General features: G+C 47.1%; 1 protein-coding gene across 1 annotated transcript; it reads right to left on the bottom strand.

Annotated features, from left to right (window-relative positions):
• Positions 1–525: 525 nt before the first annotated feature.
• On the bottom strand, positions 526–19,241 carry PLA2G10 (phospholipase A2 group X). The gene is made up of 4 exons (XM_082715027.1): positions 19,091–19,241; positions 15,463–15,613; positions 14,110–14,216; positions 526–727 (listed from the first exon to the last, which is right to left on the bottom strand). The coding sequence occupies exons 1-4, from the start codon at positions 19,167–19,169 to the stop codon at positions 585–587; spliced, it is 480 nt and encodes a 159-aa protein (XP_082571153.1). The 5' UTR covers positions 19,170–19,241; the 3' UTR covers positions 526–584.
• Positions 19,242–24,737: the final 5,496 nt, after the last annotated feature.

Genomic DNA, 24,737 nt, shown 5'->3' with positions numbered 1-24,737 from the left:
TTTTCCTTAAGATTTTATTTATTTGAGAGAGAGACAGAGAATGCATGAGCAGGGAGAAGGAGCAGAGGGAAAGGAAGAAGCAGGCTCCTCCCAGAGCAGGGAGCCCAACCCGGGGCTCGATCCCAGGACCCTGAGATCATGATCTGAGCAGACAGCAGACGCATAACTGACTGAGCCCCCCACAGGTGCCCCATGAATGGGCGTCTTGTTTACTGCCTTATCCAGGAACACAAAACAAGGCCAGGCACATGGTGGGTGTTGGTTCACGTGGCCCACCCGCTATCGGGAGCAGATTAGAGCATAAAGCTCAGCCCTTTTCATAAAGGGTGAACCTCAAATATGGTACCAAACCCAATACAGCCATAGGCATAGTTGTGGTTTTATAAAATAAGCACGGGACTTTTGACCTTAAACTGGAAGCCACACAGCCTTCAGCCCCAAGTTCCGGGAGAGAAAGCAAACACGGTTTACAGCTTTCACACTTGGCCTCCGTTCCCTCCTGCAAAGAACTGAATGCAGCTGCTGTTGATGAGTGAAAAAAGTTTTTATTTCCTTATGTGAAAGAACATTCCAAGTTAGGCTAGTCAGTCACACTGGGGCGAGTCCTTCTCACATAAGAGCCGGGGGTAGAATAAGTACTTTAAGTTGTATTGAGTCTGGGCTAGGCAGTAAGCAATCTCCTTGTCACACTTGCACAAAAGCTCCTGGCATTTGTTCTCCGTGGGTCCTGGAAGAAGTGGGGAAACTGAGTTAGAGCAGGGCCTCGAAGACACCTGATAAACACTAGGGAAGCCAAGAAGTGGGAGGCAGGAAGGGTTGTAAGTTGCATCTACGTGCGGCTTGGCAATTCATGCGATCTCCGCCCTGGCAACTTGGGGAGGGGGGCGACGTTGGCCCCCGTTTATGGAAAAGGAAACCTGAAGTTGCAAGGGAAGTATTTTCAGATGGAAAAGACCAGAGTCTGTGCAACCTTCCGGCTTCTCTTCTGTATCAGTATAACATTACGTCCCCTGAGGATCTGCGCAGAGGAGGAGTAGGTGCCTGCAGTGCTCACTCTGCTACTTCCTAGCCGGGTGATCCTGCCTTCCGAGCCCAGTCCTCGCTGGAAACGGAGATTACAGAGAACCCCGTATAGGGCGCCCAGATTCGCAAGGGACAAGCACTCAGTCAAGGTCGGCTCCACCTGCGTCTTTCTGCCTTCCTCCTCCACGTCTCTCCCCCAAGCTCCTTCAAGAGTGTCTTCCATCTTTCCTTTCCAGCCTGAGCCTGCCTCCCAGAGACTCGGAGGCTGCCACTCCAAGGTCAGTCTCCTTGCGCCTTGGTAGTGGTTAGAAAGATTTCCTGATCTTCAAGGCCTAGCTTACTGATCAAGAAGGTATAATGCCTGCAACAGCTTTGGAAATCCTGCCTAACCATGCCACCCAGTGCCTTTTAGTGTGGGCTTTTAATGATTCAGATACATGTCAATATAAAACCCACTCACCACCGAATCCTTCCAAAATTCCCGCCAGAGGCGCAGTGAAGCTCCAGCTTTAGAGTTGACCAGCGCGGTCATGGAGGTAGCAGCTCTGTGCTTTAAACACATAACTTCAACCCTTCTAGGTGTTTGCTCAGGGGGACACAGGGTCACTAATAGTCCCTGCTTCTAAGGGTTGCTGGGAGAACGAAAAGACACCCAGAGGTTAAAATGCAGGGCATACAGTAGACACTCCACGCCGTGGACACTCGGTAAGCTGGAGTTGACCTCCTTCCGTGGCCAGCTGCTCTTGAAGGATCCTCTCATGTTCCTTGTAGGGACCCCTGGGTGGCTCAGTGGGTTACGCATCAACCCTCTGCCCAGGTTAGGATCTCAGGGGTCCTGGGATCGAGCCCCACATCGGGCTCTCTGCTCAGCAGGGAGCCTGCTTCCCTTCCTTTCTCTCTGCCTGCCTCTCTGCCTACTTGTCATCTCTGTCTGCCAAATAAATAAATAAAATCCTTAATAAATAAATAATAAATAAATAAAATTTTTTTTAAAAAGTTCCTTGGAGACCCTCACAAGGTAAAGCATGAGAGCTTCCCAAACTCAGGTCCGTGGCGGCTTTAGGATCCTTCCTTTAAATCCCCTCATTTAAAAACCGTTATTATTTAAAACAGTTATTATCAATTATTTAAAATAAATAAATTATAATTATATTACATGGTATTAAATTCTAAAAAAAATTAAAAATAAATTCTATCCTTGCCATAAATAGAAAACCAAAAATCTTGTACCATAAACACCATAAACTGGTAGAAAAACAAACCAAGTGAAAACACAACAAAAACCGGTGGGAGTGAATTTGTAACACTAAAGGCTGGTTAGATGCTCTTGCCTACCTAAAGGCTGTAAGCCCCAAATCGGGGTGTCTTGGTTAAACATGGAGATTAGCAAGTGCAAGAGAGGTTTAACCTCCCCAGCTGTCAGACCATCCCACAACCAAAGCTTCTTCCTCGCCCCTAACTAGAAAAATTAACAGAGAACCGAAAGAGAACATCCTTATCATGTAAATTCATCATGAAGCTTTCCACACGCCAACACCCCCAGATCCAAAAGCCTGTGTCTACACGCTCTACAAGATGCCTCGGTTATAATTCGTTACATCGATAACAAGAAGTCAGGACGACGGGTGCCAGTGTGTGTTTCATGCATTTCTGCAGAACCGGGAACTGAGCAAAAGCTCCATGGTCCCCATCTCACCCAGCCCTCAGGGCTGTGCCACAGGCACCCCAAGCTTCCGGAGGAGAAATCCAAGTCCATCTCACCCAATCACACCTTGTGACCTATCTGCAGGAAGGGAATGGAGCACAGACTCAGGGGACGCGCCCACACATACGATTCCTGCTTGTTACACAGGGTTCTTTAATAGGGTTTTAATGACATGAGAAACAGCGTACGATCAGCAGAAAAATAAGGAGTACAAAACATACCTCCATATATTTTTTTTAAGATTTTATTTATTTATTTGACAGAGAGAGATCACAAGTAGGCAGAGAGGCAGGCAGAGAGAGAGAGAGGAGGAAGCAGACTCCCCACCGAGCAGAGAGCCCGATGCGGGACTCGATCCCAGGACCCTGAGATCATGACCTGAGCCGAAGGCAGCGGCTTAACCCACTGAGCCACCCAGGCGCCCTTTAAATATCCAATTTTTTTTTTTAAGATTTTATTTATTTATTTGTCAGAGAGAGAGCGAGTGAGAGCGAGCACAGGCAGACAGTGGAAGGCAGAGTCAGAGGGAGAAGCAGGCTCCCCGCAGAGCAAGGAGCCCGATGTGGGACTCGATCCCAGGACGCTGGGATCATGACCTGAGCCAAAGGCAGCCGCTCAACCAACTGAGCCACCCAGGCATCCCTCTCCATATATTATTTTTACACCTGATCCTAGCCAAAAGGCCGAGAAGCGATGCCGTGTGTTTTGTTAATGATGCGCTTGAAAATACGGGAAAAACACCAGGAGTTTAGTCAAGGGGTTGTCTGTATAGTATCAATGGAAGTTTTGTTTCCTGTAAAACTTACATTTTATAATCTCAGAGGTTTCTACTTGGAGCCCTATGATACTTTCCTCACAGAGAATGCAATCTCAAAATTTGAAAGATCGCTATTTCAAGGCGTAATTTAATATATCTGTTAGATTTAAAATGTCTGTACCGCCTAGTCTCAGTGCCAAAAAGAGATGACCTATGGGGGCCATAGTGGCCTTCGTGCCCCCTCATAGTCACCAGGTTCCCCCTTTACTCCCCAAGCATCTATAAATAAACACGATACAAATTTTTTTTCAGTGCCCTTGCCATGTAAATTCTCCTTCAAGAAAAGTCCCCGAGGGGCGCCTGGGTGTCTCAGTCTATTGAGCGTCCGCCTTCAGCTCAGGTCATGATCCCAGGGTCTTCGGATCGAGTCCCGCATCAGGCTCCTCACTCAGCAGGGAGCCTGCTTCTCCCTATGCTGGCAGCACCCCCCGGCTTGTGTTCTCTCTCTCTCTCTCTCACAAAATAAATAAAATCTTTAAAAAAAAAAAAAAAAAAAAAGGCAAAGTCCCTGAGCCAGCCCCCAAGCCCTTTCTGCATACAAATACTAGGAATGGCTCAAACTCACCATCAGACCCAGCAGTTCTAGGGCTTGATGCTACAGAACCTCACGCAGGTGCCCAAGGATTTATGAGCCAACACGGGCTCTGCAAACACCGGCAGCGGTCGATGGGCAAGTGGTCAAAATAAAGTGCCTTCATGTCCCAAACCAGGTGTTCTCAACCGTGGGCATTTGGCAATGTCTAGAGACATTTTGGGTCATCACACTGTGCGGGGGGGGGGGGGGGGGGGGGTCCTGCTACTGGAGTCAAAATGTCAACAGTGTCAAGATTACAAAATTTTGCCATAGGTTATTATCTTGCCTTATTTTATTTTATTTTATTTTATTTTTAAAGATTTTATTTATTTATTTTACAGAGAGAAATCACAAGTAGATGGAGAGGCAGGCAGAGAGAGAGAGAGGGATTATTTTTTTTTTTTAAAGATTTTATTTTTAAGTGATCTCTGTACCTAACGTCGGGCTTGAACTCACAACCCCGAGATTAAGAGTCACAGGCTCTACTGACCAAGTCAGCCAGGGCGCCCCTTATTATCCTGCTTGAAAAGAATGAGGTTGACCCCTATGTTCCAAGATGTCTAAGACACGATGTTAAGTGAAAAAAGTAAAATATAGGTAGTATGATCTGATATTATATGTATATATACACGTGTGTGTGTGTGTGTGTGTGTGTGTGTGTGTGTGTTTACAGACATACAAATCTGGTAGAAGTGATGCCAACCTTAACAGAAACTAGTTAACTCCGGTGGGTGCAGTGTCACTATCTACATTAGAGTCTTTCTTTCTTTCTTTCTTTCTTTCTTTCTTTCTTTCTTTCTTTCTTTCTTTCTTTCTTTCTTTCTTTTTAAGATTGATTTATTTTAGAGAGAGTGTGGGGGGAGCAGCAGCAGGAGAGGAAGAGAGAGTTTCCTTGAGCAGACTCCCTGCTAAGCACGGACCCTGCTGTGGGGCTCGATCTCACAACCCTGAGCCATGACTTGAGCTGAAACCAAGAGTAGGACATTCAACCGACTAAGCCACACAGGCACCCCCCCCCCCCGCTGCCTTACAGTATCTCCTTAGCGTTTGAGTTTTTCACAACAAACACGTGTTGGGTTTGAAGGAGAACAAGCAGGTGGATGAATGGACAGATAGATGATGAGGGGTGGATAGATGGGCGACAGATAAAAAAAAAAATTAACGCATAAAAATCAGTAACAGAACAAGACCATCCAGCAGCAAGCCCTCTGCCTATAGATCTCCCCTGGACTGCCTCACAAGAGACTCAGGGTACCCCTAGAGCAGCATGACCCCATGGACACCCAAGGAAGGAGCCACCCTGAAGCTCCAGGGTGGTCTTGTTCCCACAGAGCTGGCTGTCTAAGGATAGGCTTGCTGGGACAAGTGCCCATGCCATCTCCTCTCCTGTCACTCATCCTTCCGTATGTCCTCCCCAAGACTGCTACCACAGCCTCATAACCAGTGCCTGGCTTCCAGGCTTGCTCCTTCCAGGATATGCTCCATCCCACAGTCAGAGGAGTTCAGCTAAAATGCAAATCAGATCATGCCCTTCCTCCGTTCAGAACCCTGGCTCCCCATCTGAGCAGAATGCTTTCAACGCTATGTACAGTCCAGACCCTATCGCACTGACATCATCACCCTCCACTCTCACCTAAATGACTCTGCCCCAGCCTCACCATCCTCCTTGAGCTTCTTGGACCACCCAGACATTCATTCCTGCCTCAGGACCTTTGCACTGGCTATTCCTACCACCTCTTTGCTTGGCTCCTCTCACATTCCCCAGGTCCCTCTTTCAGTGACATCTTATCACTGTTTCTCTGGCCCCGGGCCATTCTATATAAAAGAGCATCCCTGACTCTGCTCCCCTGCATTTTTTTTATTGAGGCAAAATACCCAAAACAAAATTTACCATTTTAACATGCACAAGTCAGCGGCATTTAGTACCTTCACAACATTGTGCAACCATCACTCCTATCTAATATATCCAAAATATTTCTATCGCTCCCAAAGAAACTTCATACCCATTAAGAAGTCACTCCCCATTACCCCTCGCCTGAGTCCCACTGATCTCTCCCGGCAACCACTAACCTGCTTTCTGTCTCTATGGATTTGCCCGTTCTGGACATTTCATAAAAATGGAGTCACACACTATGTGACCTTTTGCCAGAAGCTAGAGCTTCTTTCTCTTCACCTCATGTTCTCAAGATTTATCCCACTGTAGGGACATCTGGGTGGCTCAGTGGGTTAAGCCTCTGCCTTTGGCTCAGGTCATGATCCCAGGGCCCTGGGATCGAGCCCCACATTGGGCTCTCTGCTCAGCAGGGAGCCTGCTTCTCTGCCCGCCTCTCTGCCTACTTGTGATCTCTGTCTATCAAATAAATAAATAAAATCTTAAAAAAAAAAAAAGATTTATTCCACTGTAGGTTTAGGTGGTGACGGTGACCATACGTGAAGGTATGATACTTCACCTGCTTTTTTCCAACACAGTACTTACAGCAGCAAAGAGCACAGACACTATATCCCACCCTCCTCCCTTTAGAAACAGAACCTTGCCCTCCGTCTTGCCAAAATCCTAGCATGGGGCCGGGCACAGAATAGATTCTCAATAATACGTGCTGGGAGAACGACAGGAAAGCCGGTCACCATTTCCGATCGTCACACAAACTCGGCATCAAAATTTCATTACTCTCATTTTACGGGTAAGGAAAGCAGAACTCAGAGGGATTCAGTAACTTGTCCAAGGTCACAGCACTAAGCAGTCGGCGAGCCAGGATTCCAGCCCCAGATCAGCTGCTCTAACACCTGTACCTGCTTTGCACTCCAACCCTTCTCCCTGCACAAAAGAGTGTCTGTTTGTTTGTTTGTTTGTTTGGGAGAGACAGAGAGTGAAGGAGCGGGGAGTGGGGAGCAGAGGGAGAGAGTGAATCTCAGGCAGGCACCTCGCTCAGCACGGAGCCCGATCCGAGCTCGATCCCACGACCCTGAGATTATGACCTGAGCTGAAATCAAGAGCCATCTTCTTAACTGACTGAGCCCTCCAGGTGCCCCAGAAAGTTTCTTTCAAAAGCAAGACGTGTCCCCCCACACACACTCCATAGCCTCAGGAACACAACTGCATCGTGTTATTCAAGAAAAATAAAAGCTTAAAAGGAAAAAATAGCCCCCAAGGATTAAGCTTAAAATAAAGGTCTGTCAGTAAATATTACCGGAGGCTTTACAAATTTTTTAATATATTTAAGTCAGGTCCATAAGTGGAAAATGGGGCAACACCTGTAATTAGGTAAACGACTATGTTCAGAGTATCTCCAAACAGAAGAAGAGAGTATTTTTAGCCAAAGACAAATGCAGAAGAGATATTTTGGTTCTTTTCATTTGGTTCAGGGCGGGCCATTCTGTAAACAGGCATGAGCGCCACTAGCAGACACACCAAAAAACAGTTTACAGACATCGCTTTCACGTGCTTAGCGGCAAAGGGGAACATGCGGGTTGAAGGGAGAAGGGAGAGCACTTTAACCAATTTCCCAGTTAAGCCCCATTTTACACCCTCTCTGCCCACCCTGGGGCTGGGCAGTCTGGGGACAGTCTGTGGACAGGGGGATGTGCCCCGGAGAGGGCACATGACCACCACATTAAGTGAGTCCTTTCTTTCCCTGAGTTGCTTTCAGTTCCCCTAGCTTGAAATCAGAGGGCTGGACAAGTCAATGTCTGGGATACTTTTGGTCCTAAACATTGATATTATGTCTCTATATTAATTCAGCTTTGCTCTTATACCAACTGCTACTTCATGCAAAGGAGATACAGGTATGAGTCCACAAATCTCTAAGACCATCCTTCCAGTAACCCTTATATTGGCTTCCTTCCCTGCACATTAGGAGTAGCGGGTTTAATGGAAAGCCATGCCAGAACCTCCGTTCTCTCTAGTGGAGGTAATGGAGGTCAGAGAGAGGTTCAGATCAGGTTGGTAGCTGGAGGAGAAGGAAAGGGAAAGAGTAACAACCCAGTCCAATCTGTTTATCATGTTATAAACCCCCTTTTTTCATCTTTGCAACACCCATCTTCGAGGTAAGGAAACTGAGGCACAGGGAAGTCATCCATCTAGGGCCATGTAACTCTCAACAAGGGTACCAAGACTATTCAGTGGGGCAAAATGAGTCTCAAATGGTGTTAGAACAATGCAAAAGAATTAAGACGGATCCCTACCTCACACTATATACAAACACTAACTCGAAGTGGATCAATGACCTAAATGTAAGAGTTCAGGGGCACCTGGGTGGCTCAGTTAGATAAGCATCTGCCCTCAGCTCAGGTCATGATCGCTGGGTCCTGGGATCGAGCTCTGCACTGGGCTCCCTGCTCAGCAGGGAGACCGCTTCTCCCTCTCCTGTTCTCTCTGATTGTTCTCTCTCTCTCTGTCAAATAAATAAACAAAATCTTTTAAAAAAACAAACAAACAAATGTAAGAGTTCAAATTATAAACTGTTAGAAGAAAAAAGGAGACAGTGGATTCTTAGGACATCAAAAACACAATCAACAAAAGATAAAACAGATATGTGCATCCAAGATGTTATCAATACAATGCAAAGACAACCTACAAAATGGGAGAAAACATGTGCAAATCACAAATCTGATAAGGGTCTAGGATTTAAAATATATAAAGAACTCTTATAACTCAATAACAAAAAGACAACCCAATTAAAAATGTGCAGCCTGGTGGGCTCAGTCGATAGAGCATGGGACTCTCAACCTCGGGGCTATGAGTCCAAGCCCCATGTCAGGCGTAGAGATCACTTAAAAATAAAAATGTTAAAAACATATGAACAGGGGCACCTGGATGGCTCAGTGGGTTAAGCCTCTGCCTTCGGCTCAGGTCATGATCTCAGGGTCCTGGAATCGAGCCCCGCATCGGGCTCTCTGCTCAGCGGGGAGACTACTTACCCCTCTCTCTGCCTGTCTCTCTGCCTACCTGTGATCTCTCTCTGTCAAATAAATCTTTAAAAAAAAAAAAAGATTTACCTATGTTAGTGCTGAAGTGTATAGAACAGTCAGAATTCTTTGATTTAAAAAAAAAACATATGAACAAATAAAAAAATAAAAATGAGTAGAAGACTTGAATAGACATTTCTCCAAAGAAAACAAGCACGTGAAAAGATGCTCAACATCATTAGCCATCAGGGAAACGCAAACTCAAACCACGAGGAGATACACTCAACACCCCCACTGAAAGCAAGGAAACAAAACAAACAGGAGATAACAAGTGTTGACAAAACTGTGGAGAAACTGGATCCCTCATACAAGACTTACGAGAACATGAAAGATGTGCGGCTTCAGTAAAAAAGTCTGATGGTTCCTCAGAAAGTAAAAAGATGACTCATAGTGATATTCCCCAAAGAAATGGAAACAGTGCTCAAACAAATACTCTCACAAATGTTCGGAGTAGCACTGTTCCCGGCCCTCAGCAGGTGCAAAATCCCAGTATAAACACTGTGGTCTATCCCTACAAAGGGAATGCTGCTCAGCCATAAAAAGGATTGACACTGAGGTACCTGGGTGGCTCAGTGGGTTAAAGCCTCTGCCTTTGGCTCAGGTCATGATCTCGGAGTCCTGGGATCCAGCCCTGCATCAGGCTCTCTGCTCAGCAGGGAGCCTGCTTCTTCCCACCCCCACACCTGCCTCTCTGCCTCCTTGTGATCTCTGTCTGTCAAATAAATAAATAAAATCTTTAAAAGAAAAAAAAAGGAATGACGTTCAGCTGTGTGATACCACATGGATGAACTTTGAAAATAGGATGCTAAGTTAAAGAAGCCAGACGCCAAAGGCCACAGATTGTCTGAATTCATTTATAGGAAACATTATATATATTTTGTTTATGTGAATTATATACATAATGTTATATATAATATATTCTGTTATTATATGTAATGTAATATATGTAATATATAATATATAGTTATATAGTATATGCATATTATATATTATATTACATGTTATATATGATATAGTTATATATCATATATATCATATCTCATATGATATATATTATATATAGTTATATATCATATATTATGTATATAATATATAGTATATATAGTTATATATCATATAGTGTTATATATAGTTATATATCATATATTATAGTTATGTAGTTATAATAGTTATATATTATATTACATGTAATAACAGAATAAATATAAATATAATAAATCACAGAATAAATATAAATATAATAACAGAATAAATATATATTTATATATATAATTATATATGTATTATATATATAATCATAGAATTCAGTTGAGATATATATTATATATAATAACAGAATTCAATATATATATGTGTGTATATAAAATTAGAATTGGTAGATCCATAGAGATGGAAAACAAATTTGGTTGCCAGGTGCTGACGGAAGGGGGAAGGAGAATTGACTGCTTAGTAGGGTTTCTTCTAAGGGAGAGAGTGGGGTTGGAAGAAAATCTTTTGGAGCTAGACAGAGGTGGTGGATGACATTATGAATGTATTAAATATCACTAACATTTATATTGTAAATGTTTAATGTTGCCTTATGTTTATCTCTATTAAAAATAAGAAAGAAAGAAAAAGTTATGGGACCAGTTTCTGGGTCAGCAGCCTTACCTACCTAGTACCTGTGCTATTACTTCCTATACTTACTTGTTTTCTAAGATTTTTTTTTAAGATTTATTTATTTATTTGAGAGAGAGTGAGAGCATGAGAGGGGAGAAGATCAGAGGGAGAAGCAGACTCCCCTTGGAGCTGGGAACCCGATGCGGGACTCGATCCTGGCACTCCAGGATCATGACCTCAGCCAAGGGCAGTTGCTTAACCAACTGAGCCACCCAGGTGCCCTAATACTTTTATTTTTAAGTAATCTTCACACCCAACGTGGGGCTCAAACCCACGACCCCAGATCAAGAGTCACATACTTTACCAACTGAGCTAGCCAAGTGCCTCATTACTTCCTTTTCTTTGTTTTTAAGAGAGAGAGCAAGTACACACCTATGAGTGGAGGAGGGGCAGAGAGAGAGAGAGAGGGAGAGGGAGCAAGAGAATCCCAAGCAGGGATTCACAGGGATTCATTCCACAACCAGCATGCGGAGCCAGACAAAGGGCTCGATCTCACAAACCTGAGACCACAACCTGAGCCAAAATCAGGAGTTGGGTGTTCAACCAACTGAGTCAACCAAGCACCATATTTCCTACTTTTAAAATGGATTCAGCTTTTTTACTCATTTGAAAGGAACCTATACGCAGAAAATACTACCCATCAGAAGGTAATTTTTGTTTTTAAGATTTTATGTATTTATTTGACAGAGACACAGCGGCGAGAGAGAGAACACAAGCAGGAGGACTAGGAAAAGGAAAGCAGGCTTCCAGCCGAGCAGAGAGCCCCATGCGGGGCTTGATCTGAGGACCTGATCTCAGGGCAGATACTTAAGGACGGAGCCACCCAGCCACCCCCATCAGAAGGTAACCCTAAAAATACATGCATCAGTCCTTTTTTTTAGTACTTCGTTTAAAAAACAAAACAAAACAGTAAGGTTAAAAAAAAAAATCAGTGAGATCGCCCTGAGGGACACTTGATAGTTTCTTTTAAGACCTTATTTATTTATTTGAGAGAGAATGAGTGTGAGAGAGCACATGAATGGGAGAAGGGGCAGAGGGAGAGGGAGAAACAGGCTCCCCGTTGAGCAGGGAGCCCCATGGGAGACTTGATCCGAGGACCCTGGGATCATGACCTGAGCTAAAGGCAGTCATTTAGCCCACTGAGACACCCAGGCACTGCAACACTTAACATTTTTAATTGCTGTTTTATTTTTCTTTTAACTTCTGGAGTAGCTGGCCACCTAAACTGTACAATGAAGTTAGGATGGATTTTGATACACTCTTCCTTATTAAATACATGCTGCTTGCTGGTAAAGACAGACACATAGATAAATGGGTAGGTAGATAGAGAGATAAATAGGAAGAATTTTTTTTTTTAATCGCAGAATTCAGTTGATGAACGGAAGTATTCTAAGCCTGCTGTCTCTGTTAAAAAAAAAAAATAAAACCAGCAGGTGTTCCAGGGATGTTAAAGCTAAACTAGCACTGAACTGAGACTTTCTCCTCCACAGTTAGAAGGATTAAAAGAGAGGGGCACCTGGCTAGTTCAGTGGTTCAGTGTCTGCCTTCAGCTCGGGTCATAATGCCGGGGTCCGGGGACTGAGTCCAACATCTGCCTCCCTGCTCAGTGAGGGAGTCTGCTCCTCCCTCTCCCTCTGGCCCTCTTCCTGACCTCCTGCTTTTGCTGTCACTTTCTTCTCTCAAATAAATAAATAAAATCTTTAAAAAAGAAAAAAGAAATATTTACTTACCATAATCAAATGAAGAGCACAAGGGAAGTGAAATATGGTAATTGTCACTTGGCCTCAATGTGAGGCAATAGGGCATGGTGGGGACTGGGGCAGATGGGAGAGAGAGACCCTGCCTATAACTGGCAGCCCCTCTAAGCTCCAGCCAGTGGTTGCTACCGGATCTGATGCTATTGGAGCTCCCAATTTTTTTTTTTTTTAAAGAAAACTGGACATTCAGAAATTCAGATTTTTTCATGTGACCTCTTTTGATTTTTCAAATACTGGCCCCAAACTGCTTTTCTAAACACTGTGCAGGTGAAGCAAGACATCTGCAGGACAAACATGGCCCAGGGGACACCAACCTGCCCTATTTTGAGAGATGAGGGCACAGCATTCCAGAGAGAGGAAGGGGTTTTCCTGGGGTCCCCAAATGGTAAGTGGTAGGATGTCTCTAGAACACGGGCTTGTTCCACTGGCTCAGCCTTAGGGAAGAAAAGCCAGTGAAATGAACACTCATATTACCAGCTCAGTCCAAGTTCTACATCCGCCCTGGCACTCACTAGGTGGGCCCCCAACCCCAGCCCCAGCCCATGGCCTCTGGTCCTCCTAGTGCAGGACATTTGGGACTAGAGCCTCAGAACCATGGTGAAGGGGCGGGGGGGGTGGTCATCAAACCACTCCACGGCGGAGTTGGCCTGCATCTTGAGAGGATCACACACACAGACACAGGCCCTTCTCACCAAGCTCTTTCCTTTCATTTTCTTTTGGTTCCTAACATTCTGTTGCAGAAAATTCCAAACACAGAGAAAAGCCGAATGAACCACGGAGAACATGTGTACACCTGCCTTGCCGTGTCTACCACTGACGCTCCGCTTCACCTGTCCTCCCTCCGTCTGTCCACCCACCCGTCCATCTGTCCACCTTTTTTCATTTTCATTCATTCTGATGCCTGTCCGAGTAATTGGCAGAGATCGGGAACATCACCCTTACCCAGCTCAGGCCGTGCACTCCTTTTCTAAGCTTTGACTCAAAAGTAATTCATGAAGACATTCTCTTTGTAAAGGAAGAGACACATTACAGGAACGTGAACTTGCCTACCGCCGCCCCTGCCTCAGTCCGATCTGGTGCCTGGGGATGACCACGGCCCCCTGCAGCGTGCCATGTGTCTCTACATACCTTTTTCTGAGCTTTGCAAGTATCTGCAGGTCTCGGTGGAAAGCAAGCATGCTACTATGTTGCAAGCTGCTGCTTTTTTTTTTTTTTTTTTTTAACAGAAATTGTGCTTTGCTGGATACGTCACCCTGTGGTTTGCTTTTCCACTCAACACTTTCTCGGGTCAGCCTGAGGTGCTACCTTATCCCTTTCTCTGAGCTGCAGAGTCGTCCACGGTAAGAACACATCACAGTTTTATCTATCCATACCCCCAGCTGATGGACATCAACGTGTCGGTTATACCTGGTGTCCTTTCCTTGTTGGCTTTTGTCCTGATTTCTTTGTCTATTTCTCTAAGTGCTCTGTGTTAAAGATCACTTAGAGTAGATAACCCCCTGGGGGGGCGGGGTGATCCCTGCAGCGCTGGGAGAGGTGGTGAGTTCCTGCAGCCAGGATGATGCCCGAGCCGCTGGGGGAGGGAGGTCGGGCCCTGCTGGGGACTCACCGCACACGATGCTCTGATTGACACACTGCCAGAAGTAACGCTCAGTCTTGGGTCTGCAGCCAGCCTGCTCCGCCTTCGTGTAGCAGCAGTCGTGCTGGTGACAGCACCTGTGGATGGTAGACAGGCAGACCATCAGGTGGGTGGAGGAACGGACCACAGGTAAAAGAGGACACCCAGGGAGCCAGCATCTTCTGGTCCAAGCTGGATCCCCAAGAATCCCCACCTCCCAGGGAAGTAATTTTGCTGACCCCGTTGTGTGGGGTCCCCTGGCCCCTGCCAGCCTCATTCTGTGTCTCTGAGCTCCAGCACACCTGCCTCCTCCTGGTGCCGGGAATGAGCAGAGCCCCCACCTGCCTCTTGACTTTGACCTTGCATGGGACCAGCCCTCTGCCTGGGTTGCTTCCTGCCCATCCTTCCTCTCCCCAGGTGTCAGCCCCAATCCCAAAAAGTCACCCAGCTCCCAACCTCCCCAGCCTATGACGGTCTCCTGATTACACCCTCTCATAGAACTGGGTTCCTTCCCTCCAGGACAGGTTTACAACGAGACTCTCATTTTAGGGAAAAGACGGATGAGCCTCTGTCCTCCGTACTGGCCAGAGCTCTGTGCGGACAGGGCCATTTCTTGTCCACTCTAAACACTGTCTCCAGTGTCCAGCCCAGGGTCTGCCACATAATAGGACATCAACCATAATAATAATAATGATAATTATTGATATATATATGATTGATATATATTGATATATATATGATTGATATTGAAATATATGATAATCTGCTGTCGAGCCATTCTGAGAAACATCCACAAATCTCCCCAAACCTGCCCATCATTCATTCATTCACTGGCGCTGTCTCCATCCAGCCACTAGTCCCACTGTGTCCAGAGCCCTCAGCGGGACCCAGCAGGGAGAGGTCAGCCAGATGCACTCTGCTCTCAAGGAGCTCCCAGTCTACTGATGGAGGCGGACCAGCCACCAGACACCAATCCGTGGTGTCCTCCATTTAATCTCTCCTGCTTCAGTGCCCTCATCTCTAAAATGAGATTGTTTTGAGGACTGAGAGGGCTTCTCAAAACAGTTCCTGGTGCCTAGTAAGTCTGACCAACTCTATGTTATTTTTGCAGCCCAGGTAATTCATCCCAGGGCCAGGCTGGGGAGCAGCTGCCCCCCTCCCCCCCGGGGTTTGTCCTCATTGGTCACATCACCCAGAGGACCCCCTTGTCTGCAAGGTTGTACCATGCGCTTGGGATCGTGCTAGTCCAAACAGAAACCTCAGTTGTGGGTATTCCCTTAAATAAGCCTTAACTACCCCAGGCGGTGGGGGACCTCCTAAGCCCGGGTCCAAGCACGCACTCACCAGTCGATGGCGTCGCGGGGCTGGCCATGGCCTCCCAGACCACAGTAGCATCCATAGCTTATGTAGGACAGGGGGCTGCGGCTGCCAACACAGTTCATGGTCCCTGCCAGTTCTAGAAGCCCACGCCGGTGCACGTGTGACCTCTGGGAAGCTAGAGGGAAACAAAGGTCAGAGGCTGCAGGGCAGGGCTTGGGGAAAGGCTATAGTCCGAGAAGGGCTTGGATGACCGTTTGGGTTTGAATCGCAGATCTCCTACTTCCTCGCTGTGTGACCTCGGACAACTTACTCAACCTCTCTGAGCCTTGGTTTCCTCATTTATAAAATAGGGAGAATGAAATGCCATCATGCATGTAAAGCCCCTGGCACATGACAAGCTCTAACTATTATTAATGTCTTCAAGGCAGCCCTGAAAGAGAAAACAAGTCACAGAGCCACAGCATCCAAACAATCACACCACGGGGCCTTTGCACAGGCTGGTCCCTCTTCCTGGAATGTCCTGATTTCCAGTCTCCTGCCCTTGTCTACTCCGGATGAAGTCAGACAGCTAGTTCCACATCAAATGTCTGTCCAGTTGCCTGTGCTGGGCACTGGGCATCAAAGATGAGCTAAACAGGGTGCCTGCCACCAAGGAAGGCTCCCCTGCAGGGTCTTTCCTGTCTGTATGTCTCCCCTGCCCCCCCAACATGCCCCTCCAGACTTTGGGGCAGGTCTTTTGTTTCTTCCTTTATTTTCACTGCCCAGGCATGGTTTCCTCCCACATAGAGAGGCCCTGAGGCTTGAGCCCAGCCACCTGTCTGGTTTCCCGGGCAGCTCTGACACACAGCAGTGCACAACAGGAGGGACTGGACCCTCCCCCCAATGTTTCACAGGTGAGGAAGAGGAGACTGAGCACGACCCCCACAGTCACACAGCCAACAAGAACCTGATCTGACTGGGGGGTTCTCACCCAGACTCTGACCTCCAGACCAGTGCACCTTCCTCTTCACCCAATAATGGCAAGGGAAGGAGGCCTGCCAGGGTGACTGAGCTGAGTGGCACCAATGGGGCCACTGCTTGGGGTCAGGGACCTCTAAACCCACTGTGACCGGGACAACCGATGATCCCAAAGGAACTCCTCCTTCTGGTGAAGGCCACGAATGAGTCTGGTCTCTGGCATTGGTCAGTAAAACCAAACAGAGGGGCACCTGGGTGGCTCAGTGGTTAAGCCTCTGCCTTCGGCTCAGGTCATGGTCCCAGGGTCCTAGGATCGAGCCCCACATCGGGCTCTCTGCTCAGCAGGGAGCCTGCTTCCTCCTCTCTGTCTTTGCCTGCCTCTCTGCCTACTTGTGATCTCTGCCTGTGAAATAAATAAATAAATAAATCTTAAAAAAAAAAAAAAAACCCAAAAAACAAACAGAGCAGCAGTAAAGAGTGTGATCACTTGAGCCTCACCCCATACCAAGCACCATGCTTCAAAATGGACGGGTGTCTCTTGCTGTCAACAGCATAGCCTCCTTGTCTTGTGGGCCACTGTTATCCCATTTACAGATGGGGAGACTGAGGCTTAGAGAAGCACAGGGCTGGCGTGACCCAGAGCAAAAACTCACACGGCAACCTGCTGGATTCCTGGGTGTCCGCTCTCCATCTCTTGGGGCCGGAGGAGCCAAGCCAGGTCTGTACAGTGTCTCACCTCTTTTCATCTAAAACAAGTTTTCAGGGCCGCATGGGTGGCTCAGTTGATTAAGCATCTGCCTTTGACTCAGGTCATGATCCCGGGGTCCTGGGATCGAGCCCCATGTTGTTGGGCTCTCTGCTCAATGGGGAGCCTGTTTGTCCCTCTCCTTCTGCCTGTCACTCTCCCTGCTCGTGTGTTCTCTCTCTCACTGTCAAATAAATAAAACCTTTCCAAAAAATTTTTTTAAAACACGTTTTGATCACCCTGACTTTTTAGAAGAGTCCAGGCCAAAATTAACCCCATGGCTGTTTTTTTTTTTTTTTTCTGGGTGGAAAAAGTACCATATTTGTGGGGGTGGGGGAATAGAGGTGAGTTAGATAGAGAGACAACATAGTGACCAGTTAAAAGTTTCTCCTTCCTCTCTGGGTGACCAGTCCTTGCCCTCCCTCCTGGCCAGGTGCTGCTCCCAGCTGCCCATACATCTGCCCGAAACCGCCCCCCCCCAACCCCAGCACCCAGCGCCTAGCACCGTGGCTCCCACCACCGTCCAGATAAAGCTCAGGGGCCTCAGCCCAGATGCCCTGCATGAGTGGGCCCCTCCCCCCTTCCCAGATCCTCTCTCAGAACCCCCACGCAGATCCTGCTCATCATTAACTTCTCCTCCAGCCGAATTTCCCATCACAGACGCCCTGCAAGGAACATACCCTCACCCCATGTTCACCAGGCTCACCTGTCACCTCATTCTATAATCGGCCTTGCCCCCAGGCGACTATAGGGGTCCTTACCACACTGTGCAGCTGTCTGCTTATGGAAGTGACCTTCTATTTATTTCTTTTAAAGATTGTATGTATTTATTTGACAGAGAGAGCGCACAAGCAGAGGGAGAGGGAGAAGCAGCCTCCCCACTGAGCAGACAGCCCGACGTGGGCTCCATCCCAAGACCGTCGGATCATGCCCTGAGCTGAAGGCAGGTGCCTAACCGACCCAGGCACCCCTGGGAGAACTTCTCGACTGGGAGATCTTTGAGGGCAGATCTCTGCTATGGACAGCTCCACAGAGTGGGCTTCCAGAAAAGGTCCCTTGATCTCCGGACCCACCAAGCCCCACGGGTCACTCCCCATCTGAGCATACTTGAAATGGCCCCAGTCCTAACTCCATGCTCCAAGCTGTCCCCCACTGCGACCTGACCACACTCTGGCCATCTCACGGTCCTGGGCACAGCCCTCGAGAGAGAACCAAGGCACGGGGCAGCCGTCCAGCGCTGAGTTTGGAACCAAGGAAAACACTCCCTCCATGCCAACTTAGGTGAGGTAGGTCATTCTGGGGTCTGTTTGCTCTGTCTGCCCGCGACAGCCTCTGCTGGGGAGTGCCAAGGCTGTCCAGGCGTCCCGTGGCCCGAGTGTGTGTGTGTGTGTGTGTGTGTGTGTGTGTGTTCCCTCCAAGATACCTTTGCTGTGTTCCTGTGTGAGCCTGTCTATGAACCCTACACCTGCATGCCCAAGTGGGGGTGAAGGTGTTCTGTGTCTGCCTGTCTCCCTGCTCATGGGGCATCCCTATATTTTCCTGTGATTGGGTGTGTCTGTACACCCCAGAAACTGTCAGGTGCTGAGGAGACCTCTGCAAGGGTGATGGCCAAGGGCAGGTGAGAAAACCACTTTCAGTCCTTCACCTGCCCCTCCCAGGTGAACCCCTGATAGCCCTACCTTAGACCTCAGCGACAGGTGGAGTGAACGATCAGTTCACGGACCCCAGGCCCGCTGACTGGAGGGTGCCCTGGGAGGCGAGGGGACAGGGCTGGGGGACAGGCTTCCTGGAAACCTGGTAAGGAATGCATCCGTGGGCCGGGAGAGGAGCGCTAGGAGATCCTGGGGCCCCCGGGAGGGGAGGGGAGGAGGCTGAGGAGTTGGAGGGGCTGCAGAGGGACCGGAAGGCAGGGCTCCCGCTTCCTCCGGGGCCGCACTCCTCCTCACTCACCGGCGTGTCCGGGTCCCAGCAGCAGCAGGAGCAGCAGCAGAGGCAGCATTGCGGGCGGGCTCAGAGGTAGCGGACCCATCCGACGGCTGCAGGTGCCGGCCGCTAAGGCGGCGGGTGTCCTCTCGGAGCCCCGCAACCCCCCTCCCCGCTGCCCCGCCCGGCCCCGCCTCCGGCCTCACCCAGCCCCGGGGCCCCGCGGGCGGGCGGGGCGAGCGCTCCCGGACCTCTGCCGCCGCCCCCCCCCCCCCGAATGCGCAATGGGCGCGCCGGAGCGGAGGGAGAATCCGGCTCCAGATGGGTCGGACTGGGAACTGGGGAGAATGGCCGAGGGAAGACGCGGGTCGGTCAAGGAGGAAACGTGCCACAAAGGTGCTCCGTGGACGGTGTCACCTGCAGCGCATTCCCGGGACTCACCTGGACGTCCGAAAGGAGCTCGACACTCCGGGGAGGGGGAGGAACTGAACTGGTCTTGAACATTTTAGTTTAGTTTAGTGTTGTTTTTTTTTAAGATTTTATTTTATTAAGTAATCTTTACACCCAATATGGGGCTGGAACCTCCAACCCCAAGGTCACTCTACTGACTGAGCCAGGCAGGCGCCTCTTAAACATGTTAAACGCAGGAAACTTGGCGCTCCTGCTATCCCTCGAAATCAACCCTCTGCAGCTCCCCCAACCCCCACACCACCCTATTAGGGAAATTGAGGCGGTCAAAGATTGCCCCAAGACAGAGCTGGAATGGTGGGGGTTGGGGAGGAGGGGGAGGTTGCAGAGGTGTGGAAGCAAAGCCTACAGCCAATCGTCCTTCCGCCTCGTGCAGGCATCGCATCTGCATCTGCTTGTCTGCTCAAGGGCAGTAAGGCTGTAAGGGTCAAAGTGACCCCGGGAGGTACAGCAGAGCTGGAGCTCAGCACTGCAAAGAGATGTTTATACTCCTTGGTCCCTGATGCAAGCCCTATCCAGCTTGTCAGCAATTTCTGTTGGTTTTGAGTTGTAACTACTTCTGAGAGTGGAACCCCCAACCCTTCCCACCTCCACAGGAAAGCGCTGGCAGCGATAATAGTAACAAAGGTGATGTCATGGCTTACCCGCCATGGTGTGCTAAGGGCACCAGACACATGATCTTATTATAACCTCAGACCTCTGATGGCCCTATGTCACAGGAAGAAACGGAGGATCAGAGAAGCTAAGAACCCAGAATTAGGAGAGGGCAGATTCCAATGCCTTCTGGCATGGTGGTCAATCTTCTTGTGCCTCCTTCTATGAAAACCTGAGTCATGGGGCCATCCAGGTGCCCCACACTGAGATCACTGTCCCACAGAACAGGTGTCAAGTCAAGGCTTGCCCACTCTCGGATCGTGGGTTTCCAACTCTCCCCAACATAGGGTAGAAATAGACATTTCTTCTAAGGGTCTCCCATGAACGATGGGGGAATAAAATAACCCATGTCAATCCAGGAGAAATGCTTTTGCTTTCAAGGACTTTCCCAGTCGATACACACAAAGGAAAACCCTCTGTTTGGTTGTCATGAAACTTTTCATGAAAGGTCCATTATAATTAACAAGTCAGGAAAGTCTGTTCTCAAGATCAGAACTGCTATACCCAAACTCTATCACTAGTTCTCCTCCATCATCTGCAAGGATCATTTACGCAGAATAATTTGCTCCCAATATGGCAGACGACTGAGGCATTGGGAACATCATCCAAGATACTAATGTCAGGGCACCGGGGTAGCTTCAGTCGGGTAAACCTCTGACTCTTGCTGTCACCTCAGGTCATGATCTCAACTCCTGAGATTGAGCTCTTAGTTTGGCTTTGTGCTTGGCGTGGAGCCTGCTTAAGATTCTCTTTCTCTCTCTCCCTCCCCCAACAACTCATGCTCTATCTCCCTCTCAAAAATAAAAAGAGAGAGAGAGGGAGACATTACTAATATCATACTCTACTCAAATAAGATATTAAAAATAACCAAAATTTTCAAAAAAAATAACCAAAATTATAAATCATGTGCAAAGGTGCCTCATTGGAATGTGATGAGAGATGAGGGGATATAAGAGAAAGGAATGGAAAGGAATGGAGTCTGAAATTGGTTCGTTTCCAAAGGGGGGCTATGCCTACCAAGGAACTGTGCCCAAGTTCAGGGCTCAATCTAACCATATCCTTGGGTTTCATTCTGGTCTACTGGCGAAGGCTCTCTACAAACGTTTGGTAAGAAAAATAAGTTCTTCTTCTGTGTGACGGAAGTTGGTGTCTTCTAGAACTAGACAGTAAAGTGACTCTACACATAGAAGCATCTGAATTTAAAAAAAAGAAGAAGAAGAAGAACAAGAAGCGTCTGAATTTGGGAGCTTTCTCTAGCTTATGGGTCCCCCAAAAAGAGAACAGTGAATCCTCAGATCCAGCTCATTCTCTGATCTAGCTACTCCTAGGGAATAGCTCTAAGACAATAAAATGCTTAGACAGGGTTTATATACAACATGGGTCACTAACGAAGAACAAAACCCTAGAAACAACCTAAGTTTTCAACAGTAAAATGGTGGTTTGGGGTGCCTGGTTGACTCCATCCATAGAACATGCTACTCTTGATCTCAGGATTGTGAATTCAAGCCCTACATTGGGTTTAAAGCTCAGTTAAAAAAAATTTTTTTTATATTAAAATGATGAGATTTTCATATGGCAAAATATGCATTCATTCTAATAGAGAATGTTCTTAAAGAATATTTAATGGGGGGGGGGCGCCTGGGTGGCTCAGTGGGTTAAGCCGCTGCCTTCGGCTCAGGTCATGATCTCAGGGTCCTGGGATCGAGTCCCGCATATGGGGTTTCCCCCTCTCTCTCTGCCTGCCTCTCTGCCTACTTGTGATTTCTCTCTGTCAAATAAATAAATAAAATCTTAAAAAAAAAAAAAGAATATTTAATAGGGGTGCCTGGGTGGCTCAGTTGGTTAAGCAACTGCCTTCGGCTCAGGTCATAATCCTGGAGTCCTGGGATCCAGTCCTGCATGGGGCTCCCTGCTCAGCGGGGAGCCTGCTTCCCCCTCTGACCCTCCCTGCTGCTTATGCGCTCTCTCTCATTCTCTCTCTCTCTTTCTCAAATGAATTTTTAATGGCCATTTAAAAAACCGTTATAAGCAGAAAGCTACAGTATAATCCTACCTTTATAATTAGAATGTAAAACTGAGTGAGAGCCGCGTATAAACATGTCTTTACACACATGCTTGGGGCTCTCTGGAGGGAGAAGGAAAAAGAGATAGGAACGATGAATGAAAAGTATCAAAATGTAATATTGGTTATCTTTTTAAATTCCAGTGCAATTAACATACAGTGTTATATTAGTTTCAGATATACAATATAGTGATTCAGTAATTCTCGGCATTACTCAGTGCTCATCAGGATACGTGTACTCTTAATTCCCATCACCCATTTCACCCATTCCCCCTCCAAAATCCCCTCTGGTAACCATCAGTGTGTTCTCTGTGGTTAAGAGTCAGTTTTCTGTTTGTCCGTTTTTTATTGTGTGTGTGTGTGTGTGTGTGTTTGTTTTTTAAATTCCCTATAGCTGTGAAGTCATATGGTATTTGTCCTTATCTGATGATTTCCCTTAACATCATATCCTCCAGCTTCATCCATGTTGTTGCAAATGACAAGATTTTCTTCTTTTCTACGGCTCAGTAATATTCCATCGTCTATATGTACTACATTTTTTTAATGATTTTATTTATTTATTTATTTGACAGAAAGAGATCACAAGTAGGCAGAGAGGCAGGCAGAGAGAGAGGGGGAAGCCCCATATGCGGGACTCGATCCCAGGACCCTGAGATCATGACCTGAGCTGAAGGCAGAGGCTTAACCCACTGAGCCACCCTGGCGCCCCTATAGGTACCACATCTTCTTTATCCATTCATCTATGGGTAGACACTTGGGTTGCTTCCCTATCTTGGCTATTGTAAATCATGTTGCAATAAACAGAGGGATGCAAATATCTTTTCAGATTAGTGCTTTCATACAGGGTAAATACCCAATAGTGTGATGACTGGATCATAGGACAGTTCTATTTTTTAATTCTTTTGAGGAAACTCCCTATTATCTGTCTCCTACAGTGGCTGCACCAGTTTACATTCCTACCAAGGATCCCAAAAGGGTTCCTTTTTCTCCACATCCTCGCCAGCACTTGTTATTTCTTGTGTGTTTAATCTGATTATTTTCGGGTGGTGGAATGGCTTGAGTCTTACATTTATCTCATTATTTTCCAAATTTCTATGAGAAGCTAAACTTTTGTGATTCCAAAGGGGAAAAAAATTAAAACAAAACCGTCCAATTCAATTCAGTAAAGCTTTATCTCCCGAAATACTGTCTGGGTATTATCCTAAAAACACAAAGACACAGGCATAAAAATAAAAGATACTCATCAGTTTTGGGTTTCTGTTTTATGGTTTTTAAAAAGCCCTGTATTCCTGTGGTTACCAGAGGCTAAGGGAGGAAGAAGAATGAAGTTGTTGTTTAATGAATACATATGCACTTACCTTTTGACTCAGCAATCCAGTTCTACGAATCTACCGCAAAAATATGAAATGGCATATGCTCAGGGCTATTGATAGCAACACTTTTATAAGAGCAAAGTGATAGAAACAACACAAATGTCTATCAAGAGGGGAATGATACAGCTTTGCAATCTTAATAGAATTTAATCAAGAACAATATTTTTTTAAAAGAATTTATTTATTTATTTGACAGAGACACAGTGAGAGAAAAAACACAAGCAGGAGGACTGGGAGAGGGAGAAGCAGGCTTCCCGCTGAGCAGAGAGCCTGATGCAGGGTTCAATTCCAGGACCCCAGGATCATGACCTGAGCCGAAGGCAGACACCCAACGACTGAGCCATCCAGGTACCTAGAACAGTATTCTTATTTATGTATTTATTTTTTAATTTTTAATTTTTTTAAAAAAAGTATTTTATGTATTTATTTCACAGAAAGAGATCCCAAGTAGGTGGAGAAACAGGCAGAGAGAGAGGGGGAAGCAGGCTGTCTGCTCAGCAGGGAGAGCAGAGAGCCTGATGTGGGGCTTAATCCCAGGACCCTAAGATCATGACCTGAGCCAAAGGCAGAGGCTTAACCCACTGGGCCACCCAGGTGCCCCTCAGTATTCTTAAAAAAAAAAAAAAAAAATTATTTATGTATTTGACAGAGAAAGAGCACACACAAACAGGGGGGCTGCAGGCAGAGGGAGAAGAATCAGGCTCCCCACTGAGCAGGGAGCCTGAGGCGGGGCTCAATCCCAGGACCCTGAGATCCTGACTGGAGTGGAAGGCAGATACTTAACCCACTGAGCCACCCAAGCACCTCAAAAACAGTAAGGTTTTCTTGAAGTAGAGCTGTGCTTAGAGCTGAGTGATCTCCAGGATATATTGTCAAGTGAAAAAAAGCAGAGCGTAAAAATACTATGTAGGCTAGGCGCTGTTTTAAGAAAAGGTGGAAGGAGGGGCGCCTGGGTGGCTCAGTGGGTTAAGCCTCTGCCTTCGGCTCAGGTCATGATCTCAGAGTCCCAGGACCGAGCCCCACATCGAGCTCTCTGCTCTCCCTGCTGAGCAGACCGCCTGCCTCCCCCTCTCTCTCTGCATGCCTCTCTGCCTACTTGTGATTTCTGTCAAATAAA

This window comes from Mustela nivalis (assembly GCF_964662115.1).
Source record: "Mustela nivalis genome assembly, chromosome: 19".
In the NCBI taxonomy this organism is placed as follows: domain Eukaryota; kingdom Metazoa; phylum Chordata; class Mammalia; order Carnivora; family Mustelidae; genus Mustela; species Mustela nivalis.
Note: the sequence above shows the minus strand (reverse complement) of the source record. Positions and strands in the feature narration are given on the sequence as shown.